The sequence below is a fragment of the Momordica charantia genome (genome assembly GCF_013281855.1).
Source record: "Momordica charantia cultivar OHB3-1 chromosome 5 unlocalized genomic scaffold, Mcharantia_2.0 BLBB01000005.1, whole genome shotgun sequence".
Lineage (NCBI taxonomy): Eukaryota > Viridiplantae > Streptophyta > Magnoliopsida > Cucurbitales > Cucurbitaceae > Momordica > Momordica charantia.
Genome location: NW_028275163.1, coordinates 8,577,405 through 8,600,759, shown reverse-complemented (window position 1 = coordinate 8,600,759; position 23,355 = coordinate 8,577,405). Strand labels below are relative to the sequence as shown.

At 35.3% G+C, this 23,355-nt stretch overlaps 2 protein-coding genes across 8 annotated transcripts; one reads left to right on the top strand and one right to left on the bottom strand.

Annotated features, from left to right (window-relative positions):
* The first annotated feature begins 2,162 nt into the window (after positions 1-2,162).
* On the top strand, positions 2,163-7,514 carry CRT3 (calreticulin 3). Of its 5 annotated transcripts, XM_022290168.2 has the most exons (14): positions 2,169-2,351; positions 2,779-2,886; positions 3,190-3,382; positions 3,963-4,221; positions 4,522-4,578; positions 4,660-4,707; positions 4,874-4,960; positions 5,047-5,104; positions 5,202-5,269; positions 5,533-5,628; positions 5,792-5,848; positions 5,940-6,026; positions 6,650-6,676; positions 7,245-7,514. In XM_022290168.2, exons 1-14 carry the CDS (start codon positions 2,228-2,230, stop codon positions 7,254-7,256), a joined length of 1,281 nt encoding a protein of 426 aa, XP_022145860.1. In that variant the 5' UTR covers positions 2,169-2,227; the 3' UTR covers positions 7,257-7,514. The 5 variants fall into 5 exon arrangements, with proteins under 5 accessions (XP_087980312.1, XP_087980314.1, XP_087980313.1 ...); XM_088124186.1 differs by lacking the exons at positions 6,650-6,676; positions 7,245-7,514 and adding an exon at positions 6,406-6,643 and having other exon boundaries at positions 2,163-2,351; XM_088124188.1 differs by lacking the exons at positions 6,650-6,676; positions 7,245-7,514 and adding an exon at positions 6,496-6,643 and having other exon boundaries at positions 2,165-2,351.
* A 964-nt stretch (positions 7,515-8,478) lies between these two features.
* Positions 8,479-21,751, bottom strand: LOC111015168 (RNA polymerase II subunit B1 CTD phosphatase RPAP2-like protein). 3 transcript variants are annotated; one of them, XM_022290097.2, is made up of 8 exons: positions 21,549-21,751; positions 18,535-18,613; positions 17,091-17,719; positions 16,054-16,716; positions 15,465-15,655; positions 15,118-15,381; positions 14,160-14,318; positions 8,479-8,893 (listed from the first exon to the last, which is right to left on the bottom strand). In XM_022290097.2, exons 3-8 carry the CDS (start codon positions 17,686-17,688, stop codon positions 8,789-8,791), a joined length of 1,980 nt encoding a protein of 659 aa, XP_022145789.1. In that variant the 5' UTR covers positions 17,689-17,719; positions 18,535-18,613; positions 21,549-21,751; the 3' UTR covers positions 8,479-8,788. The 3 variants fall into 3 exon arrangements, with proteins under 3 accessions (XP_022145789.1, XP_022145788.1, XP_087980092.1); XM_022290096.2 differs by lacking the exon at positions 18,535-18,613; XM_088123966.1 differs by lacking the exons at positions 8,479-8,893; positions 18,535-18,613 and having other exon boundaries at positions 14,296-14,541.
* Between the last annotated feature and the right edge of the window lie 1,604 nt (positions 21,752-23,355).

The following is a 23,355-nucleotide window of genomic DNA, read 5'->3' as shown; positions in this document are numbered from 1 at the left end:
GCCATGCAGGACTCCACTTTTTCTCTCAAACAAAAGTTATAGGATGGTTTTTAAAATGCTGAGGTATCAGTTTCATAAAAATGTTAATGATAGGATGGAAATGTTTATTTTTGCTCCTCAGGTTGATGTTATACTCGTGGATGATGGAAATGTCTATTTACTCTTCATGTTGATATTATACTCATGAATGATGGAATTTAGGTTAAACTTTTGCAAATAGGAATCAAACTGTTACATTAAAAAAAGTATAAGAATGGAACGTTTTGATAATATAATAAGTAAAATGAACTAAAGTTAAAAGTATAAGAATGGTGTGGGTGTATTATATATATATATATAAAAGTAATAATAACGTCATCTAAAGAAAAAACAAATTAATATGATTACGTTTTTATAAAGTTTGAATAAATATTTTAAAAGCTTGTTTTAAATAGTCCATGTAATTTTATTTTTACTTCTTCTAGTCTCTATGTTTTTAAAACGTCTATTGTAATTATTTTAATTTTTATTTATTTTAATCTATACACTTTTAAAATGTTTGGTTCTTATACTTTAAAAAGTAACAATTTTAGTCTTTATTTATAAAATTTTAGTACAAATTTTATACACACTAAAAACTTTTAATACAAATTTATGACTACATTTCAAGAAATTTAGTGAACTAAGTTTTATGTTGAAATTTTGATCCAAAAATTGAGATAAAAATTAAAATAAATAGATGAAAATGGTCTCTCTTTAAAAGCACATAGACTACAACGAATGTTTCTAGAGTACAAGGACTAAAATAAACAAAAGCTAAAGGTATAAGGACTAAAATGGACGTCTTAAAAATATATAAAACAAAATGAATCAAAATTGAAAATTCGGACACCAAAATAGTATTTAAAATATTTTTGCGGGAAAAATACTTTTGGTTCTTGTACTTTTATTGAAGTAATAATTTAGTCCATGAACTTTAGTTTGTAACGATTTAGTTCTCTATATTTCCAATTGGTAACAATTTAGTCCTTAAATTTTAGCATGTAACAATTTAATACATGTCATTTAAAGTTTGTGACAGCAAAGCCACAATGGTAAAACTTTTGTTAAGTTTCTTGTATGTGTACATTTTTAAACCAACAAAGAACCAAATGTATTTATAAATTACAAAAACTAAATTGCTATAATGATTAAAATTGACACCTAATTTTAATGAGATTTTTCGTGATAAGACTAAATAGTTATCAAAAGATTAAATTGTTACCAATTTAAAAGCATATAGACTAAATTATTACAAATTAAAGTTCAAAAACTAAATTGTTACTTTAGCATGTTTTAAAATTCTAGCATATTATTTAACTCACCGAATACAAATATTAAAAGATACTTAAATTGCAAAAGCGAGTATAGCTCAACGGTAATTGTGAGTTTAATCTTCCACCCCCATATGTTGTAAAAAAAAATACTTAAATTATATATATATTTTTTCAATACATAATGAAAATAGGTATGTTGGAGGTGATTTTTAGCTCACACGTGGCATATGTTGATTAGACAATGAAAATCATACGTGGCATTGATCACTAAAACCTTGAGTCTGAATGCCTCGACCTCGTCTCTCACGATCGAGCCAATCCCTTAAGCGGCCGAGCCAACCAAGCTCACTTGAGATTACGTTCTCATTTGTTAGTTGAACCAATCATCTTTACTTCGACTCAGCCTCAGTCTTCGACAAACCACACGACAACATGTCATTTATTCACGGTTACCTTAAAGAGCCGTTGAGACCTTGTCGGAAATAATGTCGGGAAAACTGCTTATAAATAGAACTCATTTGCTTCATATCAAGGTGTGCAAATACTAAATTCTCTCTCGAGTTTAGTTCGATCAATTACTGACTTTAGCTTCGAAGTGTGTTCTGTTTTGCAGATCCCTTGCTCGATCCATCTTTAACTCGTCCTTCAAGTCACACACAGTTCGGGACAAAGTTTGCATTGTTGGTAAACTTTCTGATCAAATAAGATACTTCAAAATTGTAAATAGTCAAAGTAAGTCCAACTCAGCAATGAAAAAAAAAAAGGATTCAAATTTTGTAAATTAAATTCATCGTGCAATTTACGTCTAATTGACTCCACTCGTATTCAAAAAGTAGTTTTCTAGAAAGGACGACGGACTTAGTATTTAACACCCTTCTTCTTCTTCCTCTTCCTCTGAAACTCAAAACACTTCATTTGACTGCTCTGAATTAATGGCGGAGCCCAAGCTCCAGCTTCTTCCCGCTCTCAAGCTACTCATTCTCCTTCTAGCAACCAACTCCATCTTCAGTTTCCACTCTGTTCTCTCTGAAACTTTTTTCGAAGAGCGCTTCGAAGGTAAAACCTCCTGTTTCGCCCTCCTCTTCAATAATCAGTCAACTCTAATCTTTATCTTTTTCGTCTGTTCAGCATTGTGATTTCGTGATTTGGACGAATTCGTTTTCGTTTTCGTTCTTTGGAGCAGGATCCGCTTTAGGGATATGGAATGTAGCAGGGCACGATCTAGTTCTTTGATGTTTGTTATTGTGTTGTGGAAATGAAATTTTTTATTTAGATTCTTTTGCTGCAAGTCTGGGGAATCTGCCTGTGTTAAGAAAGTAACCTGGATTCTGGATGTTGACTTCGCTGGAACTTGCATGAGTGTAATTTGAATGCTGTGTTTTCTGCAATTGGGGGGAATTTTAGGTTTACTATTTGGATTTTGTTTAGTTAGGTTGCGTTTCTTCCTTACTCTGACACGTAATACTGTTTTCTGTGGGGCTAGATGGATGGAAGAGTCGTTGGGTCTTATCTGACTGGAAAAGAAGTGAAGGGAAAGCTGGGACTTTCAAACACACGGCCGGAAAATGGTCCGGAGATCCAGATGATAAAGGTATTTATTATGTGTTTCGTTTGTTATGATAAGTTTGAGATTCGTCTTGCTTTTATCTGTCAAAGGAACGAACAAGATTGGTTCACTGACGAGATTTTATTTTAGTACAAAGAATTATGGCTATAGGTGCAAATTTCTAGCTTAGCCTCATATCTGCCAACGAGGTCCCTTTTCTCTTAGGAAATTGATTTTCTCCAAGTCATTTTGATCTATTCCCTTTGTGTGCATGCCTGTGACAGGTTAATTTGTTTGTTATGATATTTTCTTGAAATGTTATAGCAGATGCTGATGATGATTTTGCAGGTCTTCAGACTTACAATGATGCTAAGCATTTTGCCATATCTGCAAAGATACCAGAGTTCAGCAATGAGAACAGAACTCTAGTGGTTCAGTACTCTATTAAATTTGAACAGGATATTGAATGTGGTGGAGGTTATATTAAGCTTCATTCTGGTTATGTCAATCAGAAGAAATATGGTGGTGATACCCCTTACAGGTCTGTCATCATGCTATGATAATGCTGTTCCAAAATGTTCTTTATTTGTTCATTTCGTGATATTTCAATGTATCATTTCTCTCTTTTTTTTATTTATTTATAAATTTACATTTATTTGATAAAAGAAATAATTACTTTAATGATAAGATCCAACTTGCTGGGGCAATATTTTCTCTGCCATTGGACAATGACCCTACGTATGGGTATTTTTTCTTCCTAATGTTACAATATGACTGAGAACTGGTATGTGCGAACTCCATCATGAAGAATTGTACGTAGAATCTATTTTAAATTTTCATGTAATTGGGGTATTTTGCTTGATATTACTAACTATTAAGATAGTAAGCAGTTACTCTACTCCGTTCTTCAGCTACTGGAATTGAAATCCTTATCTTTTTATCTAAAAAATTAAGATTATATTAAAAAAGGGATCCTTATCCTTTTTGCCATGGGTTTCATCAGTTTTATTGATTCAATTTTATGAATTTTCCAATGGTCTTTAAATTGTTAAATGTTAAGTAGGAGAATATGTTATGAAAACAAAATGAAAATTACTTATTCTAGACCTCTATTTTTGCAGTTTGATGTTTGGACCAGATTTATGTGGTTCGCAGACGAAAAAGCTCCATATGATACTTTCTTACCAGGGGCAGAATTATCCAATAAAGAAGGACTTGCAATGTGAAACGGACAAGTTAACTCATTTTTACACATTCATTCTTAGGCCTGATGCAAGTTACAGTATCCTTGTTGATAATCGGGAACGAGATTCTGGAACCATGTATTCTGATTGGGACATCCTTCCACCTAGGAAAATCAAAGATGTTAAGGCAAAAAAGGTGCTTTTTGGAAATTGTTATTTTAAAAATTTGTGCACTTATGTAGGACTTATTGGTAGTTTTATAAATAAGATCCTCTAATGTGGAAAAATAAGGTCTTATCCTTGAACGATTATCTGCCCAAATTACCAAAATCCTTAGATAAGTTGTATCCATGTGCAACTTGTATCAGAATATACTTACAGCCTGCTCCTGTGTTCATGTTCGTGTTAAAGATTCCAAGTCATTATCAAAGAGATGCCAAATGGTTTCTTTGCAAATATACATGATACAGTTTCTAAACTTCCCTTTACCTTACAGCCTGCTGACTGGGATGACAGAGAATACATTGAAGATCCTAATGATGTTAAACCAGAGGTATTTAGATATACTTTTACCTGATGGTAGTAGATTGTTAAATATCATAGGTCTAAATGAGTTTTTCATTCTTTTATTTAGGGATATGATTCAATTCCAGCTGAGATTCCTGATCCGAAGGCAAAAGAGGTTTGTTAATAATTCTGCATGTGGAATGTGGTCACATCAAGTCTACATCCTTCCCAAAATTGCTGAAGGGTTCAACTAGGAACAAGTTTTGTTCGGAAACTTTTCCTTTGTAAACTAGTTTTATGCTTTTCTGACATATTTTGTCTCTTTTATGTTTCTTAAATAGCCTGATAATTGGGACGAGGATGAGGATGGTATATGGAAGGCACCAAAGGTTCCAAATCCAGCATACAAGGGACCATGGAAGCGTAAGGTGCCTTAAAGTGATTTGCTCTATATGTTTACTGAAATTTATTCTGTAAGAGTTCTTATTTATTTTAATGGCATGCCATACTACAGAAAATCAAGAACCCAAATTACAAGGGAAAGTGGAAGACCCCATGGATTGATAATCCCGGTATGTTTCTTGTCAGCTGTTCAGATGCTAGCAAAATCTTGAAATTAAAAGACATCGTACTAACTTCTTCCATTTTTCTGCTGTTTTATTTATCCAGAGTTTGAAGACGATACTAAGCTTTACGTGCTGAAACCAATAAAGTATGTGGGCATTGAAGTTTGGCAGGTAGATATCAATTATCATATTTGTTTCGGTGTTCCTTTTCAGGAAGTTGATTCATTGTCATAGTGAAAGTGAAAAAGATGCCTAAAATATTCTCATGATTTGGCTAATTATTGGTATTTGATATTTGTCTGTAGTTGCTTTTTGGTTCTATATTCTAGTCCAAGTATAATAGGTGTTTTATGTGTCTACACAAACTAGTCTTTAAATTTATGTTGTGTAGCATCTACTTAATGTGTGGTGTGGTGTTTAACTAATCATTGCAGGTAAAAGCTGGATCAGTTTTTGACAACATTTTGATATGCGATGATCCTCAGTATGCAAAGGAAGTTGTTGATGATACGTTTGCAAGGAATAAGGAGGTATCTTTTTTTACTTGGAAATTTCATTTTGGTCAGTCCCAAGTTCAAAAGAAAAACACACACACCCTCAAGGATTAAAAAAGGGGGAAAAAAGAAAAAGACAAAAACAGTTTTTCCATAATTGAATGTAGAGTTATTGATTTCAATGTGTTTAAAATTTCAGGCTGAAAAGGAAGCTTTTGAGGAAGCAGAGAAAGAAAGGAAGGCTAGGGAAGAAAAGGTGAGAAGTCTTCTGGATTATTTTGCCAGATAACATAGCACAATATGAGTTCCAAAATTTCATCGATTTAATATAATTTGAGTGGGTGTAGGAGGCTGAAAGGGCTCGAGAGGAAGGTGAAAAGAGAAGAAGGGAGCGAGACCATCGTCATAGAGATAGGAGGAGGAACTACCGAAGGGTATTATTCTAACTGAACATATCTGATCTATAATTTATCATCTATAATTTAGCTCTTTTCTCTTTCGGACACGGCAATCACCGAAGAGGTGGGCAAATGTATGTCGACTGCAATTATTTTATCAACTCCCTGGACAGTAGCTTTTACTTGATTGCTCTACCTTCTTTCTTTTTTCCCTTTTTCTTTTAGGTGACATGTGATGCTTGCCTGTGTAGATAGATAATAATTAGTAAATATGTATTTCATTCTGAGATTTTAATTTGTGTTGTGCAACAGTGTTGTAGCAGGAGTAGTTTCGTGGTTTCATTAGTTTTCAATTTGTACCATATGATTTTATTGGTTGCAATTAATTCTTAAACCGAATTCAGTGATTGTCCAGTTCATTCTAGATGCTTTCTCAAAGCTACTGATGTTTCTGTCTGGCTTGCACTCATGCAATCGAACAATTCTTAACCAGCATCATCCTCAGGATCCAAACTCTTCAAGATTAAATCACTCTTTAGCTTTCTTCCTCACCACTTGGGAAGAACATGAGCTTTCTCATACTCGAAATTTTGTAGTTGAAAAATTATTCTTATGGGCACAGGAATAATTCTAATCTTAAAAAGTTTGTTTTTCCGCAGGATCGGCATGACTATGACTACTACCACGTAAGTAGTCCTTCCCTGCTTTTCCTTATTTTGATGTATAATTTATGTTCTGAATCCATCTCAAGGATTTCAATATTGACAAAAATGTTAAGATCTTGATCTCCGTAATGAAGATGTCAATAATAAAAGGCCGATGTCCCTCAATATTCTTTTAAAAAAATGGAAATTAAGAAACTAGTAAAAAATTTGAATTGATAAATAAGTTTTCGTTTTTAAGACCAGTTATACATCCCAATTGATAGTATCAATTAACCTCTAATATCGATGCCGAAGTCTCCAATTTATGGAAAATATTGACATGTCAATAAGCATCTTTTTCTATGATCCATTTATGATAAATTTTACTTAGGCTGCTAAATTATGGTTGATTAGTTATAGTTTAACCATTATGCCTTTTATGGCTGGTTTCCATTCAGTAGAAGGGCATCCATTTGCCCAAACCTAAATACAATTTTAGCATTCAATATTTCTGTAGTTGTGTTCATGTTGGAGCATAAAACCTTACACTAAATCCTTGCAATAAACTCATTTCCCTCTCTCAAACTCCTTATTGCCATTGGTGTTGCAGGATGAGCTATGAGGCTATTTGGAAGGGCTCTTCCTCTTCACTTCACTTTGCTGAGAGGGAATTTATTGGTCCAAAGGACTTCCAACCTTTTTGTGATTCACCTGTTGTATCATTAAAACTACTTCCTGTTAATTGTTGTGTGGAGATTTGCACATTGAGGATGAGAGGGTTTCTACTTTCCACTGTATTTCTTGTGTTTGAATTATTGCAGGTCCTGAAATTTGCATTCACGAAGCAAATTTCTAATCAAATTTCTAATCAGATTGATCATGATATGGACTGATATTGATTAGTTACAATGATAGTAGTAACTATTTTACCTGTCAATCTAATTGGTTAAGGTATTTATTTCTAATCAGAGTTCAAGGTCCCACCTCCTCATATTGTAGCTATCATTTTGAGTGAGTATTTTATTTAAGGAAAGTGACTTTTTTGGTAAAAGTATTAATTAAATATTTCTCCTATAAAACATGTTAAGAGTTTTGAAATTTGATTACATATAAATATTGAAAAGTATTTTTAGTCGGTTAATTTTTTTTTTAATGTTTTTATAAGTGTTAAATTTAAATAGACTTGAGTTATCCATATTGACATTAACTACAATATTTTCATCATTGATTATCATTTTTTTAAGTTGAGCTATTTCTATAGTTTTCAAAACCATTCAATTTTATCAATGCATTTTAACCATATTCTTGTTTTTTCACCATGTGAATGAGGTCTTTTCTTTCTTTTGTCCAATCATTTCTGTGTGTATCTTTTTGCTTGGAATAAAGTTGGTGACAACAAAATAAAATGATGCACAACTTTATATGAGAAAAGAAAGAAAAAAAAAAGATCACTTTTGATCCACGAGTTTCATAAAGCCACACTTAAACCCTCACTTAAAAAAAAAAAAAGGTTCAAACTATGTTCATTAATGACATTAACAAAGTTTTATATTATAACCATCTTGGACATTTTCTTTTTCTTTGAAAGCTTGAATATCTTGGACATACCTCAATATTTTTTTTCCATAAAAACTTTTGGCATCTTTAAATTGTAAGTCTCCTCCAAAATTAGCAAAATATACTCCTATAAAAGGTTTAAAATAAATCAAAGCTCCAAATAACCGTAATAATAGTGTGATATTTATAATATTCTCTAATAAAACCTCAAAATTTTGGGACAAAAAGGGGTCAAACAGAGAAAATGTGGTTTTGGGTTGAGTTGTTCAAAAATAACAAGGTAAAAATCACCACAATGGCACAGAGACCACACCTGTTTATAACCAGTCCTTGAAGAAAATCTTTACATTATCAACCAACACTGACCCGCCTGGAGGTCGAACTAATTCTTCCCGAAAAAATACCAATAAGTACCTACCCGTAAAAATAGAGTGAAATATATACAGTTACTGATTATTACACAGAGTGAATTGGATCGGACCCTCTGGGAATTGAACATCGACACGAATCGAAATATCAACCCTGCCAATGCCAGAAATTTAAATCTGTCTCAAGTGTACTACTGACGTTTTGGTTGAAGATGCAAGTTTTTGTCCTCTAGGCGTCATTCTGTGATGAAAATTGAGGTACTCGACCAAGCGGTAAGATATGATCTTTCATAACCTCGTACTCATCGGACCGTATCTGAGCACGATCAAGCACCTACATACACGAGAGCAGGATGTCAAAATATAACAATTTAAGAACCAAGGGAATATGGCATATCATCAGAAGTTTCCCAAGTTCTAAATAAACAAATTTAAGAGCCTTAACGTGGCACAAATATATACTGGCACCGGGACATCTATTGCTAAATAAACAAAACACTCAGAGATTGACAATAGTAACTAAAACACAATGCCTCTTGAATCAAAACTGTGAAGAGCAATCATCATTAGTTCATCTTTTAAATCAGAATCGAAGACAAATTGTTTCTATCAAGACAAATAGTAGACCAGAAAAACAGCAAATTAGCCAAAATTAGCATGCATCTCATTATCGTGCTCCATCCACAAAACGTACAAAATTTTGTAAGAATTGCACACCTCCAGATTTTTTATAGCCTAATTTAATAAAGAGTTTTGAAATTAATAGACCAACAGCTCCCTGTTCGGCACTCTGAATCTTTTTTTAATATCTATAAACTTGTTTAGTTACAACAAATGTAGGAGTTAAAATTTGAAGGCATAAATGCCTTAACCACTAAACTATGATCATTTTCAACCCTCAGTTCTTTTGTAACTATAGCTTATACTTGATCCTACAAGATTGGAAGGCCTTAATGTTTTAGTTTTCGGGGGGCCTTTACATCCCTGCTGCCCTTATTCGGTTCTTTTGTTCTTGTGTTAATACATTCGTAATCTCAATGGGCTAGGTAGGATTTTTACTGCCAGTCCTTTTCTCACCTCAAGAAATTGAACCAATAAATTAAAAAAAAAAAGAGACTTCTTCGGAAAATGCCCAAAAGAATGTCAAGTTAAAAAATTCATTCAAGAAAACACATCTAAAATGAACACAAAAGACAATTGCCAATAGAATAGAAGTAGCAAGCAACCAAACAAGTACCCAAAGCTCTCGCGAGGTTTGAGTCTCTTCCATACCGATTCAAAATATTCACTACCCTTTTACCCCGACCAGGCAGCAATCATGTGCTAACAGAAGTACAAAAGTGGGCCACCTATCCTGCCACACCCCTTGCAAAATATACCCACAAGGGCAACTCAACTTCCTACCTCACTCTTATATCACTTAGGCTCAGGTGCCTTTCTACTCAGATAAGTAAATCTGATTGGGGCTTTTCCTACCTATCAAAATCACTCGCAAAGCCATAATAAAGAAATACATACCTAATGAATTCATCACCGACCTTAATAGAAGTAATGAGAGATTTTCATTTGAAAGATAATAGTACGTTGCCAAGTGATTTTGGAATCACTCATTCAGCGCTTATGACATACTTTAGGTGCCTTAAGTTCCTACATGAGCCTGAATAGCACTGTCCAAGTGCGGATTGACTAAGAAGGTTAGCAAGTAAATAGAACATTGAGAAAGAGACTAGTATAGCTCAAGAGAATAAACTATTACACGGAACTTACTTCGCAAAGTGAACACTTTGGATCCTTCCTAAGGCCTTCTTCCATGGTAGTGGGGCTGTTTTGGTGTGTTTTTTGCAAGGATGCTGAAAACCTGAACCATTTTTTATGAAATTGTTAGTATGCCCATACTATTTGGGATTGTTTCTTCCAGGTGTTCCACCATAGGTTAAACTTAGAGGCTGCTCAGATATGATAGAGGAGGTTATCGCAATCCTCCTTTTCGTGGCAACGACTGGATTCTTTGGCAGATGGGTTTTTTTGCAATGACATGGAGCCTCTAGTTGGAAAGGAACAACAAAATTTTCAGGAATCTTCGATCTCCCACCCGAGTTGGTGTGGCCTTTTGCTAGATGTAACACCTCTATTCCAGCGTCGATGTCTAAAGAGTTTTGTTCTTACTCTTTTTTTTTTTTTTTTGAACAAGAAACTATTCATTGATATATGAAATATGATAACAAAAGGGGCCCAAATTGGGCTACAAAAAAGCTCTCTTATCTATAGTGATGAAATATAGGGGAGCATTTACACCAAGATATCACCAAGAAAACTATGGATTCAAATAAGAGATGCGGGGAACGCTCCTTATCTTGGAAGATTCTTTGATTTCTTTCCAACCAAATCGTCCAAAGAAACGTCCAAACAAAATGAAGCCAAAGGCAAAGTTTCTTCCTTTTGAACGGGTGACCGGTTAGGGTATAGTCCAGAAGCATCGATAAATCGGTAGGTAAAGCCGTCGACCATCCAAAAAGAGAAAGGAGCTTTTGCCAAAAACTTGAGGTTAAATCACAAGAGACAACTAGATTCGCCATGTTTTTTGCGGGTGCAGAGAAATATTCATGAAGGGCATACGTCTTTAGAGCTTTTCCTGTGTATTGATAGCATTGAAACTAGTTTCCCATAGGAAGAACTTTATCTTCTTTGGGTAGTGATCTTTCCAGATAGCACTGTACAGAGAGGAAGTTGTCTGTGATGTTGCTGTTTGGTGGATGTCTTTAATGAGGGAGGAGGTGGTGAATTGTCTATGTGATTCCAAACTCCAAATAATAGTATCTCGATTGGTAGAAGGGCTGATGGAGGAAAGATTGTGGAGGAAAGATGCTAGCTCATCAATCTCAGCATCCTTTAGGTGCCTTCGAAATTGGATGTCCCAATTGTTATCCGACGAGGACCAAAAATCTTGTACAGAGCCCAACTTTCTGGAGTGTAAGGAAAATAGAAGGGGGTAGGCTTGACAGAGGGGTTCTCTGGTGAGCCAAACATCAATCCAGAACCTTGGGAGAAAGCCTGTACCCACTTTATAAGTGATTCTGTCAAAGATCAAGGATTTCCGCTTGTCAATGTCTCTCCATAAACCTTTTGTTGAAGCAAAAATCCGGTTTGGATGAGAATTCCAGTGGTCGGAGAAGGCATATTTGCCAAAATCACTCTCCTCCAAAGGGCAGTTTCTTCCGAAAGAAATCTCCAGCTCCACTTGGCTAAAAGAGCCTCGAGTTTTGTTCTTACTCATTAGGCCTTATTTCTTTGAATTGGAATCCCTTCTTGTATAGTTAGCTTTCAGACTCCATGGGTGGGCTGTCTTTTTGTATGCCCCTTTGTACTTGTTCTCTTTCATTTTTTCTCAATGAAAGCCGGTTTACAATCAAAAAATAAACTAAACTATTACACGAGGCTGATTACTTGGAAGGTTTGAAAATGGAGATGTCTCGTATTTGTAGTGCTACACATCCCAACCCCAACTCACATGATCAATTTGGACCAACAAAAGGATCTCCTACAAAGTTCCATCTAGGTGCACACAATCTTTAAAAACTTCATGTGACTTATTTTTTTATAAGAAACAATTTCATTGATTTATGAAATTACAACATGGGGGAGAAGCCCCAAAATTCAAGGGAGTTGCAAAATAAAAAAAAATAAAAAAAATGAAATGTGGGAGACAATTTACACCCGGAGATGGCAACAAAAAAACTATAGCTTCTTAAAAACGATCAAAAGTTAGCTCTTTATCATTGAAGATCCTTTGATTTCTTTCTAGTCAAGTCATCCAATAATAAGCCTGAACAATGTGTTGCCAAAGATGCTTTTTTCCTCTCTAAACAGATGACTGAAAGAGTGAAAAATAGTAAAAGGGATGGATCGTTGGGGGAAGGCCGTGGACCAATTGATTATTGAACAAGGATAAGAGGTCTCTCCCAAAAAAAAAAAGATGCATTTGACATGTGAGGAATTAGTAGCTCTATGATTCCGTATTGCTTTTGAAAATGACACACCATTAGGGAGAGATTCTCATGTATGGCATCCTAGGAGTGGCTATGTTCCCCTAGGAAAAATTTAACTTTATTTGAATAATGCTCCTTCCAAATAGATTCATATAAAGAAGGTTATGGTTTGGTAATCTGAGAGAAATGTACCGTAGAAGGGAGTTTGTAGAAAAGAAGCCATTTTTATCAACCTTCCAAGTCCTTACATTGTTTGGGTCAAGTGTACTGATGAAAGGTGGAATATTTCTGTCCATTCTTTGATTTCAACATCCTTTAAGATTCCTTCTCAAACCCAAGTTCCATATGTCGTTTTCTTCCACCCACATATCTTTACTAGAGACTTGCTTTTTGAGAGATATGGAAGAGCAGAGGCTAACGGACCTTTAGCAGTAGTAGTGATTTCCCAGCTTGTTATTCAACAAGGAATAAGGAGGCCACATACTTTGCATCAACAATTTTCCTCCAAAGGGCCTTTTTTCTCTTGTCTCTAAGCCTATGGAGACCTAAGTCACCATCCTCGATAGGGAGGAAATTTTTGTACCATCTAACAAGGTGAAGACCCGAATCACAATTTCCTTTCCAAAGGAAGCTTTTATAGACATTTTCTCTATGGAATTGATCACCTTAGAAGCACAGAGACATACAGTAGATAGAAAGATTTGAACTATCAGCGATATAGCCAAAGCGATCTTTTAAGACAAAGAAAGGGTCAATATGCACCGCTATTGGGGACGCCAAGGAAGTGGGTAACCAAACTTCAGCTGGGATGAACCACTGTTGTTTTTGTTTCACAATTGATAGAATATCCTTATGCTTCCATGAGGTCTAGTCTCAATAGAGTCTTTCTTGCGGTTTCCAAAGACCCCCCCCCCCCCCCCCCCCCCCCTCCAATATACCTCAATGTCTCATCATCCCAGAAGCAGATTGTTTAGTCTTACCCATCGAGACATATGTGGACTATTCTAGAATACACAAGTCTAAGTAATTCTATATAATTATAATTACAGAATATATATGATGATTATAGCACTCTGGGAACCTCAGGAGTAAGGACCAAGCCCTGGAGCATCACATGAAGTTGTATGTAGCACGAGTATTTAGAATTCCTTTAAGCCAGAGTTTAAAGACAAACATGAACTTTAGAGGTTATTTTAATTAAATTATATAATATAAAAGCATTTGTATGAGAACTAAACAATATAATAGTACAAGTTTCAAATTTAGGACAGAAAGGAATAATAATTAAAAACTTCAAATAATATTTTCAAGAAAATACACCATTAGAATCAAGAAGTAAATATCTCTCATCTGCAAAAAAAAAAAAAACAAAAACAAAGGCAAAACAAATTTTCCTGAGCATAAGTTGATATCAATTCTACGAATGCACATATAATTCGAAAGATCCTATAATACAGGTTTGGAAAATGGCATCAACTAGATGACAAATTAAGCATGTTTTAGATTATCTACACTATCATTTTGAACCCTTAGACCCTTATTGGCTTACTTTAACACCTAGTGCAAAATAAACATTCAATTCTACGCAAGTGAGCACATTACATTGAGACAAACCTTGTGAAACAAACTTCTACTATTCGTCATTTGAGAGGCAACTGAAGGGATCCGGCAAACAGATAGAGCTTCTATAAATAGGAGAACAATTACTTGCCACTGCTTCATTCTGAATGCTGGAAGTGCATCAAGGAAAGTCATAGTCTCTAACAATTGCCCCTGCACAAGATGAACCAACGTCCCTCATTTGCAAAAGCTGGATTAACAGCAGCACAATGATAACATATTTCATAGGGAAAAGAAACTCGTATCAATTTTTTTTTCCTTTTTGATCCACATAGCGGCCGCTCGAAATACTACTACTTTGGGGCACATCGAATCAATGAGGAGGAGCCGTGCCGACAGTTTGATGCCCAAGTACCCAGCCAGTCGACCCAACCTACTGAATCACCACTCACACGCCGTACGTCGAAAGAAACTTGTATCAATAACACCAGTAATACAAAAGGTCCACTACTACAAGGATTAGGAGATAGGAAATCATCCGGAAGGACTTTTAACCCAAAAAAAGTAATTAAACAAAAAAAAACTTTGAAACCTATCAAGAAGGGGTAATAATAGAAAAATCCTTTTCACGAGCAGTGCATCTGGAAATGGAGAAAGTAAAGAAGTCCCAAAAGAAGTTTATAAGTTAAACTCTGTTTCCGCTCCTTCTAATATCTCTATAACCTAATGAACCAAGAGGACTCCAGATGACATTTCTCCTAAGAACTTACTCCTCAGGAGAATCTAATTCAACGTCCACTATTTTCTCCTATAAAAATTTTCCTAACTAGTTGCCGGTGTTTTTAAGTGTCAAAACCAAGAATTTCCACAGATACTAAATATACATATTAACACAATGAAAATAATAATTATCGGCACTGCATATGCAAACCCATAATGTAAATTTTCAATTATCACCAACAAAACTTATTGAGAAAAAAAGAACATGAGTCTCATATTATTTCATCAATACCATTCCATGCTCCAAACTTGATATTGGGGTTGATAGCTTGAGTTCAGAAGCAAGTCCTGGTATTGACCGTGTTAGACATCCAGCAAGTGTTTGCTTGATTTCAGAAGATCGACCATCAGCAGAAATTATTTTCTTAGGATACTCCCTCCCATCAATATATAGAAACTCCTCGTGAAAACTTTCATCTTTTCCATATATGTAGGCCAGGGAAGACGATGTTACCCATGCAAAAATTGCCATCCACATAGTTGCAAAAGAAGATAACTAAAAACAAAAACATTTGAGGTTAGGAAGAAAAGAGTACATAAAAAATGAAAAATGAGAAATAAAATGGAAAAAATGCTTACACTTAGGCTGAAACCCTCTGGAGGTGCATCATACCAAGAGTCTTTGGGATCAAAGAGATCAGAATGTAATGTCCCAGGTTTGTTTGGCCTCTCTGGGGTTGAATGTGGTACAGGTAAATCATCACCGTTAATGGATGCTTCTTCGTTGGCATCACTTGGACGTGGCAATATAATAATTCCAGCATTCGAAACTGAATATTACGAACCAAACACAGAAAAACTATGAAATTCCTTGAGATATTACAAAGAACAGAGCACAGAAGGAAAAAATATTTGAGTAACTATCTAGTTCTCGTTCATAAATCAAATTTTCACAACCAGTAAGAGCCACTATTGTTTTTTTACAGAAATTTCATTATTTCAAGGCAAAAGAATAACAGAGGTAAAAAAGATGATATATATTGATGCTAATAATAACTGGAGTGACAAAAAAATTAGATCCATAATTGATTTGTGTGTCAAAATTTGGAATTGGATATCTAGAAATAATTTCAGGGGTAGAGCTCATCTAATGGCCAAACAAGTAACATTATCTTTATAGCATGTAGTACAATAACTAACCTCAATCATCATGCATATAGTAGAATACCTGCATCAGACACCACATTTTGCCCAGAATTTATCGCTTCAGCTGCTAGGCTCAGTGCCATTGCACAGGCTTCAGCAGATTCAATACGTAATATGTCCTCATTATCATTGTCGACAGTTGCCAAATTGCTTGTGACTCTAGAATTATGCTTTGTCTTCCCAATTTCTCTGACTTCTGGAAGGTTGCTGATACTGGTGTCATCGATTTTTTCATCTGCCCAGGTTACAGAGCGACGCAAGTTTTTCTTGCCTGGTTGTTTAAGGGAGGGCTTGATCTGGGTTCCACTAAGATCACTGGATCCACCATTTGGTTCTGTCGTTAAATTGCAACTAGTATCACACTGGTTTGAAGTTGAAGGAGCATCAGACAAATTAGTAGTACTTTTTCCGTTGGCTGATACTTTATTCCTTTCTTTTAATCCTCTTGGTTTCTGTTCAACACTGTTTTTCACGGGAGCTGCAGCGGATGGTGTTTCCAAAATGGTGAATTGTTCCTTTGACTCTCCTGTTTGTGCCTTCAACTTAGTATCAAAAGTCATCTCTTTCAAACCAGACGATATCTTTGAAACACTATACTCTTCATCTGTGATTATAGTACGGGTGAAGGACAGATCGCTGAAGAAATTTTTTCCACCGTCCAGTGGCTTAATTTTAGCTTTAGAACCTAAAATAGAGCATCAAAACTCAATTTAACAAACAGGTACATATAAATACACTGTTTTACTCTTTCTTCCTTTTTCCTTTTTCCCTTTCTTTTCTTTATTTCTTTTTTTTTCGTTTTTTTTATCAACATAGTAGAAAAACCCCAATTCATTACTTTTAGCTTTATAGACCCTACGACAGAGTACTTAATCTCACTTATAACCACCGATGTAAATAAATCTGTAGTTCCACTCAACTTCTACATTTTAGCATTCTAAGAACAATTTTCTTTTGCTAGAAAGATCTTTTGAATGCATAAGCTTCTCCAATATGGAATTCAACAATCAGATACAGTAAACCTTGGGCATACTAGAAAATAAATTGAAAAGAAGTTACCATTCTCGGATTCTTTGCCATCTTTACTGGGTGAAGTCTTGGTCTTATGATCTCTGTGCGGCACATAGCCTTCAATTGCATTTGATGGTCCCATCCACTCTTCAATAGGAACTTCTCCAACATTGCTTTCTGCCTTCTCCTGAATTTCAAGGTCTGATAGGCCCAAATCACAATTATTTCCCATATTTTCCTTGGAATCAAAACTCAGATTCTCGAACAGCCTCAGAATTTCTTTAAGTTTCTCAGGATTCATAACCGAGCACCTCTCTTCTTGCAATCTTCCAGCAAAGGCACGGCTGTTAATGAGGCAAGTAGAAGAGCAGTACTTATACGTCTCTTGTAAATCATACACCTTATGGTCTTTTAATGAAATTCTGTACCGGCCTTTCCTAGTATTATCAGGCGACAAATTAGAATGGCATAATGGATATCCACAGAGGTTAGAAATAGACCGCTCAGTCACCACATCTTCATAGTCACTGCGAGACATTAGAGACCCAGCTGCAAATAGCTGGTTCTCATTTTGAATGCCCTCAAGGAGTGCAAGCTGCAATTTGTGGATAGTGTCTTTTATAAAAAAAGACTGATTCTTTGCCATTGGGAAAATTCCTCAAAATCACTTCACTTTCCTGCAATGTGAATTGAAAATTTAACATGCATCAGTTCTGGATAAAAGTTAAGCGTCTCAACATGGTATAAAACAGTATAACAACATGGATAAGCACCATTCAGACGTTAGTTAATTGCTATCCATATAGCTGCTATAGTTCGCTCCATTTACAATTTGATCATACAAAATTCATCTTTCTAACTTGAGTTTTTTCACTATATGAACATGACTAAAACCTAGCGGAATAAGATGCATGGACACAGCCAAGGCCACGCATTATTTTACAAAAACTAGAAAAGAAAACACGCTATGGACTTACTAATCACTAATCAGAATAGATTAATATCCTCAGACAATTCCATCAATTCATACTTTGTCCATTACGACATGCATAGAATTTTAAGAGCACATTTGGAATCACGCCACACCAGCATCAAAACAAACTTAAGAGTTATTGTTCACTCGAATCGTCTAAACAACTGCAATGAGCAGACTGATACTCATTTGCAGGGATGAAAAAATGGCGGTTCAGTTCGGTTCAGCAGGGACAAAAACCAAACCGAAATGAACCAGTTATGTTCTTTCTTTTTTACACTACCCCTTGATTTGAGAAAAAGAACAATGAAATTATGTGCCTCAAACTTGTTTGCAACAAACCTAATATAGTATATACTTTTGCAACAACATTAAATAGGTAATCACATACATAGCATCTACTTTTGAAGTTTAAAAGACAATGTCTAGCCGTCAAAACATATTCAACAAGATTCTACGTATCATTTTAAGTAAACAAAGATTCCAATAATAAGTTTTACAAAATTCTAACAAAATTACAAAATCCTTTTGAATCTCTTGTACTAGTTGAATCTTGATTTCTATTCCGACTCCAATTTCATCTTTAGACTTCAAAACTCTACAAAAGAAACCAGAATTATTAATTAATATTTAGCATATAATAAAATTCATATAAATAAAATAGAGATAAAAAATATTTGAAAGTAGAGGTTAAAACTGCATAATCAAATTTCAAGTTTTTCAAGGCAACATCCATCTCCTTATGTATGCTTTTTTTTTAGATAAGAAACATTTTATAGACAAAAGTTTTTCAAGGCAACATCCATCTCCTTATGTATGCTTTTTTTTTAGATAAGAAACATTTTACAGACAAAAGGCACGGAGCCAAAAAAAAACAGCTTAAGGGTAGGGGGAAGAGGGCTCCCCCCCCCCCACCCCCCTAAGAACTAATGAAGAAAGGCTCTCCAATCTTGCAAAATCGATGACAGGCTGTAATTACAAAAGAATTTTCTATGCCTATAACACCACCAAAAAGTGTGTAACTGAACTGTATTACAGAAGTTATCAAAAGAAGAAGATTTATCCTCAAAAATTCTATTGTTTCTTTCCATCCAAAGATTCTAAAGGAGGGTTCTGGCTGCAGAATTCTACAGAATTTTTCCTTTTCCTTTGAAATCCCAACCCCGCAGAGCTTCATTCATCCACCCTTCAACATTCTAAGGCGTGCAACTGGAGTATCCAAAGATTTGAAGAAGAAAAGACCACCCTAGGAGAGCAAACTGACAGTGAAGGAAAGTGTGATCTATGGTTTGCTCATTTTGTTTGCAAAGAACACAAACAGGAGGGGAAAGAGTCCAATTTGGACATCTTCTCTGGAGTGGAGTCTGTCGGCTATGTTAACCGCTCTGTTGGCTAGGGTCCAAAGGAAGACTTTTACCTTCTTAAGGATTGAGTATTTCCAAAGAAGAGAGGTAACAAGCGGACTCAAGTGTGGAGTGTCTTCCAACAGAATTTTTAAGCCTGATTTCACCGTGTAAGCACCAGAAGAGTCTAGAAACCATACCACTTTATCAGCTCCTTCTCCAATCCAAGTAGTATCTAATCTACTCATTATGTCAACCCAACCCCTACTTCTCTGTCAAAAAGACCCCTCCTTAGGCCAAGATCCCAAGCGAGCTGCTCATCATTCCAACAGTCAGCAATTGCGGCCTTTTACGTCAAAGATAAAGCAAAAATTTCTGGAAAGTCATGAGCAAGGGTGGAATTTTCAGTCCATCTATCCAACCAAAAGCGAACTCTATCACCATGCTTTACTTTGAAAGACAAGAATTTGAGGAAGAGGATGCTGTTCTTTGCTATTTCAAACCAAGGTTTACCAACTGCTTTTCTTTTAGGCTTTTTTGACATCCACCTGAGAGGCTCAATCCCGTAAATACTTTTAACTCTTCTCCATAGGGCATCTTCCTCTTGAGTGAATCTCCATAACCACTTCAACAATAGCACATTATTTCGGAGGTGAAAAGCCCCTATATGCCAAAGGCCTCCCTCTTTCAAGGGCAGAGAAGTAGTTTCTCAATTAACCAAATTTCTGTGGGGTGTAATCTGTCTGATTTCCAAAAAAAAATCTCTCACAAGCTTATCAAGAGTTTTAGCAATTCCCACAGGAGCTTTTAAAAGAGAGATAATATATGGGCATACTGTTCAATACCGATTGGGCTAGAGTCAATCTACCTCATTTTGAGAGAACTAGGTTGTGCCATTTGTTAAGCTTTTGCTTCATTTTCTCTACCAAAGGCTGCCACAGGGTAGCAGCTTTGTAGTTTCCCCCTAATGGAAGCCCAAGATAGGATAAAGGAAAAGTTTCCCCTCTGTAGCCCAAGCTTAAAGCTTTATCCTCCAATCTTTCATCACTGATATTTAATCCCACAAGAGAGGTCTTGTCTAGATTTAAGGAGAGGCCTGAAGCCCTTAAAAACCAATTTACCACAATCCACCATTTAAACAGAAAGTCATTCTCATCAAGACAAAATAGAATAGTGTCATCAGCATATTGCAAATGGGAAATCATCACCTTTTTAGTCCCCACCTCAAACCCCTTAATCATTCTCTTCTCACAACAAAAGTGGATAAGCCTGCTGAAAGAATCTCCTACAAGAGTGAAAAGGAAAGGAGAGTGAGGGTCTCCAAGACTGCATCTATATAGTCCCAGTCCACCTTATCATACACTTTTTCGTAGTGTAGCTTGAGCTTATCATACACTTTTTTGTAGTCTAGCTTGAGCAAAAAAACTGGTTTTTTAGTGGACTGCCACTCTCCAACAGTCTCAGCAGCCACTAAAATAGCATCCAAGATCTGCCTTCCTTCCACAAAGGCAGCTTCGACATCCACAATGATAGAAGGAAGGACTTTTTTTAATCTGTCAGCCAGCACCTTGGCAATAATCTTATAGAGGGAAGAGACTAGACTGATGGGATCTCCTTACGTATGCTTGAGTACTCTATAATAGAATAACTAGCCACAAGGTTATGATTTTACAACCCGATGGTCAGTCAATCACTTTCTCAGGCAAAGGGGATCACCCTATAACGTATTCTTCAACTTTCTTAATCCCACTACCATCACCTTGAATATATAAGAAGCACGCCGACCCATATTCACACCATACCCTTGACTTAAATTAGTCCTCTGTTAAACAAGAGCCCTGGTCTGTCCTACCATATTTTCTATTCCTCGTTTTTGGCTTTTTGGCTTTTTGGCAGTATCATCACCTACTTATTCTCCAAACTTCCCTAATATAATGGCAATAAGCCCTTAGTATCATCACCTACTTCTATTCACAAAGTGTACCCAAAAAATCCAAGGCTGTATCGCAAGAACATAGAACAATTTTTTTTTTTTTTTTGTGTATTGTTTCGTTTTAGCTGGCAATGAAACAGAGTATTCAATTATTTTTTTGGACTGGTACTGTTTTCTTGCAGTTCCCACAAGTCAAGATCAATTTCAAACAGAACAGAACAAACCCAAATCCAGAATCGAGAAGAAAAGTGGAACACCTTTATAAATTTTGGCGGAAAACGAGAGTCCAAGCTGTTGAAGAAGACCCAGGTGGGGGATTGAAGAACTCGTCGTCGTCGCCGCCGTTGGGTCGTTCACAGAGAGCGTCGCCGCCGCCGGAGATGGTCACAGAGAACGAGAGGAGAGGGGGGAGTCGTGGGTCGTGAACTGATGGAAGAAGGGGGACGGCGCTGGTGTTTTAAAAGGAAACCCTGCTTTAAAAGAAAAAGAAAGCGAATCGAACCGGCCATTTTCGGTCCGCTTCGACTTCAATTCAGTTACCCGAACCAGCTCGATTCGATTCGGTTTCTTTCACTCCTACTTTGAAAAAAAAGTAGACTGATATTCTACACCAAGTCAAGGAGGAGAGTTTCGTAAGTAAAAGCAGGCGTTGATAAATACTTTTGCATACAACGCCTCAAGAAAAATTCAGAAAGATTACATATCACGAAAGAGAATCAGAGATACTAGTGGAAGCAAAAGCAGGAAATTAAATGATGAGTCGAGGAAGATTTGACAATTTGGTTCGAATCGAGATTTTTATTTTAAATCACCCTCCTGACTACTCTGAACTTTAATACGCATCTAGGATGAGTAGAAAATTATTTTAAATTCATGACTATTTTTGATTTACTTACCAGAAATCAAAATGGGAATGAATTAGAATGAGGATGAATCGTACTGTGAATGAATCAAAATGAAAACAAATCAGAATCAAATCAATGTAAATGGAAATGGTATTCTTTAATGCTGTTTACCATAAATTTTCTGAAATCAAAATCAGAACGTTTTTATGTTGTTTGCTAAAGCTATATGGAATCGGAATCAAATATATATATACTCATTTCTTCTTTCTAGCTAACCACAATATGTCATTGTACTAATTTTTTTAATTAAAATAGTAATAACTCTTCATTTGTTTATTATTATAGTATTGATCGTAGATATTTTTTATTGTAACAATTTATTTAGTAATAATTAATAATTGAAATAAAACTCCATCAACTAAAATATTTTGTTGTTTCGGTGTCTCTGGACTTTGTTGTTGTCCTATTTTCTTGTATTGTTAGTCTGAATCGGGCGTTTTTTTAGTAATCGCATTGAACAAATAATTTTCTTAGTAAATTCTTCATCTCTCCCCCATCCTTCTTTTCATATTACATCAATAAAATTTGTGGTTCTTTGCCATAATTTTTGGTCTGGTTCTTTTTCTGGTTGGTCTTTAATCTCATAAAATTGGTGTTATGTATAATCTAAAGAACTGATGGAAAAATAAAAGAATCTCGTGTCTTGAGAAACCAAGGCCGGCGGGGAGGCGTCTTTCCGGCTTAATTTTTTCTATTTCTTTCTTTTTAAAGCCCTAAGCCGCTCCATCCACCTAATCTTGAACCAACTAATTAAAATTATACACCGTTGACATTTTTAATTCATGGATCCCAGTTGGCAGCCACGTCAATTTTCTGTTAAATCTAACAATAAGGACTAAATTGTAATCAATTCTAAAGTACAATGACTAAATTGTTACTTTTGAAAGTTCAGGGACTAAATCGTTACTTTATTGAAAGTATAAGGACAAAATGTGTTTTTTAACCATATTTTTTTTATTAGAACACCCATCATTTAATATAAAATATTATTTAATTTTATTATTCTAATATTTAATAATAATGAATGATATTTTAAAATTTTTATTGATATTAATTAACAACAATGTAAAATTAAAAAAATTAAATATAAATTTATAATAAAATCGCATCAACTAATAAAATGATATACATTTTTATTAGAAGAAAAATTATTAGTAGT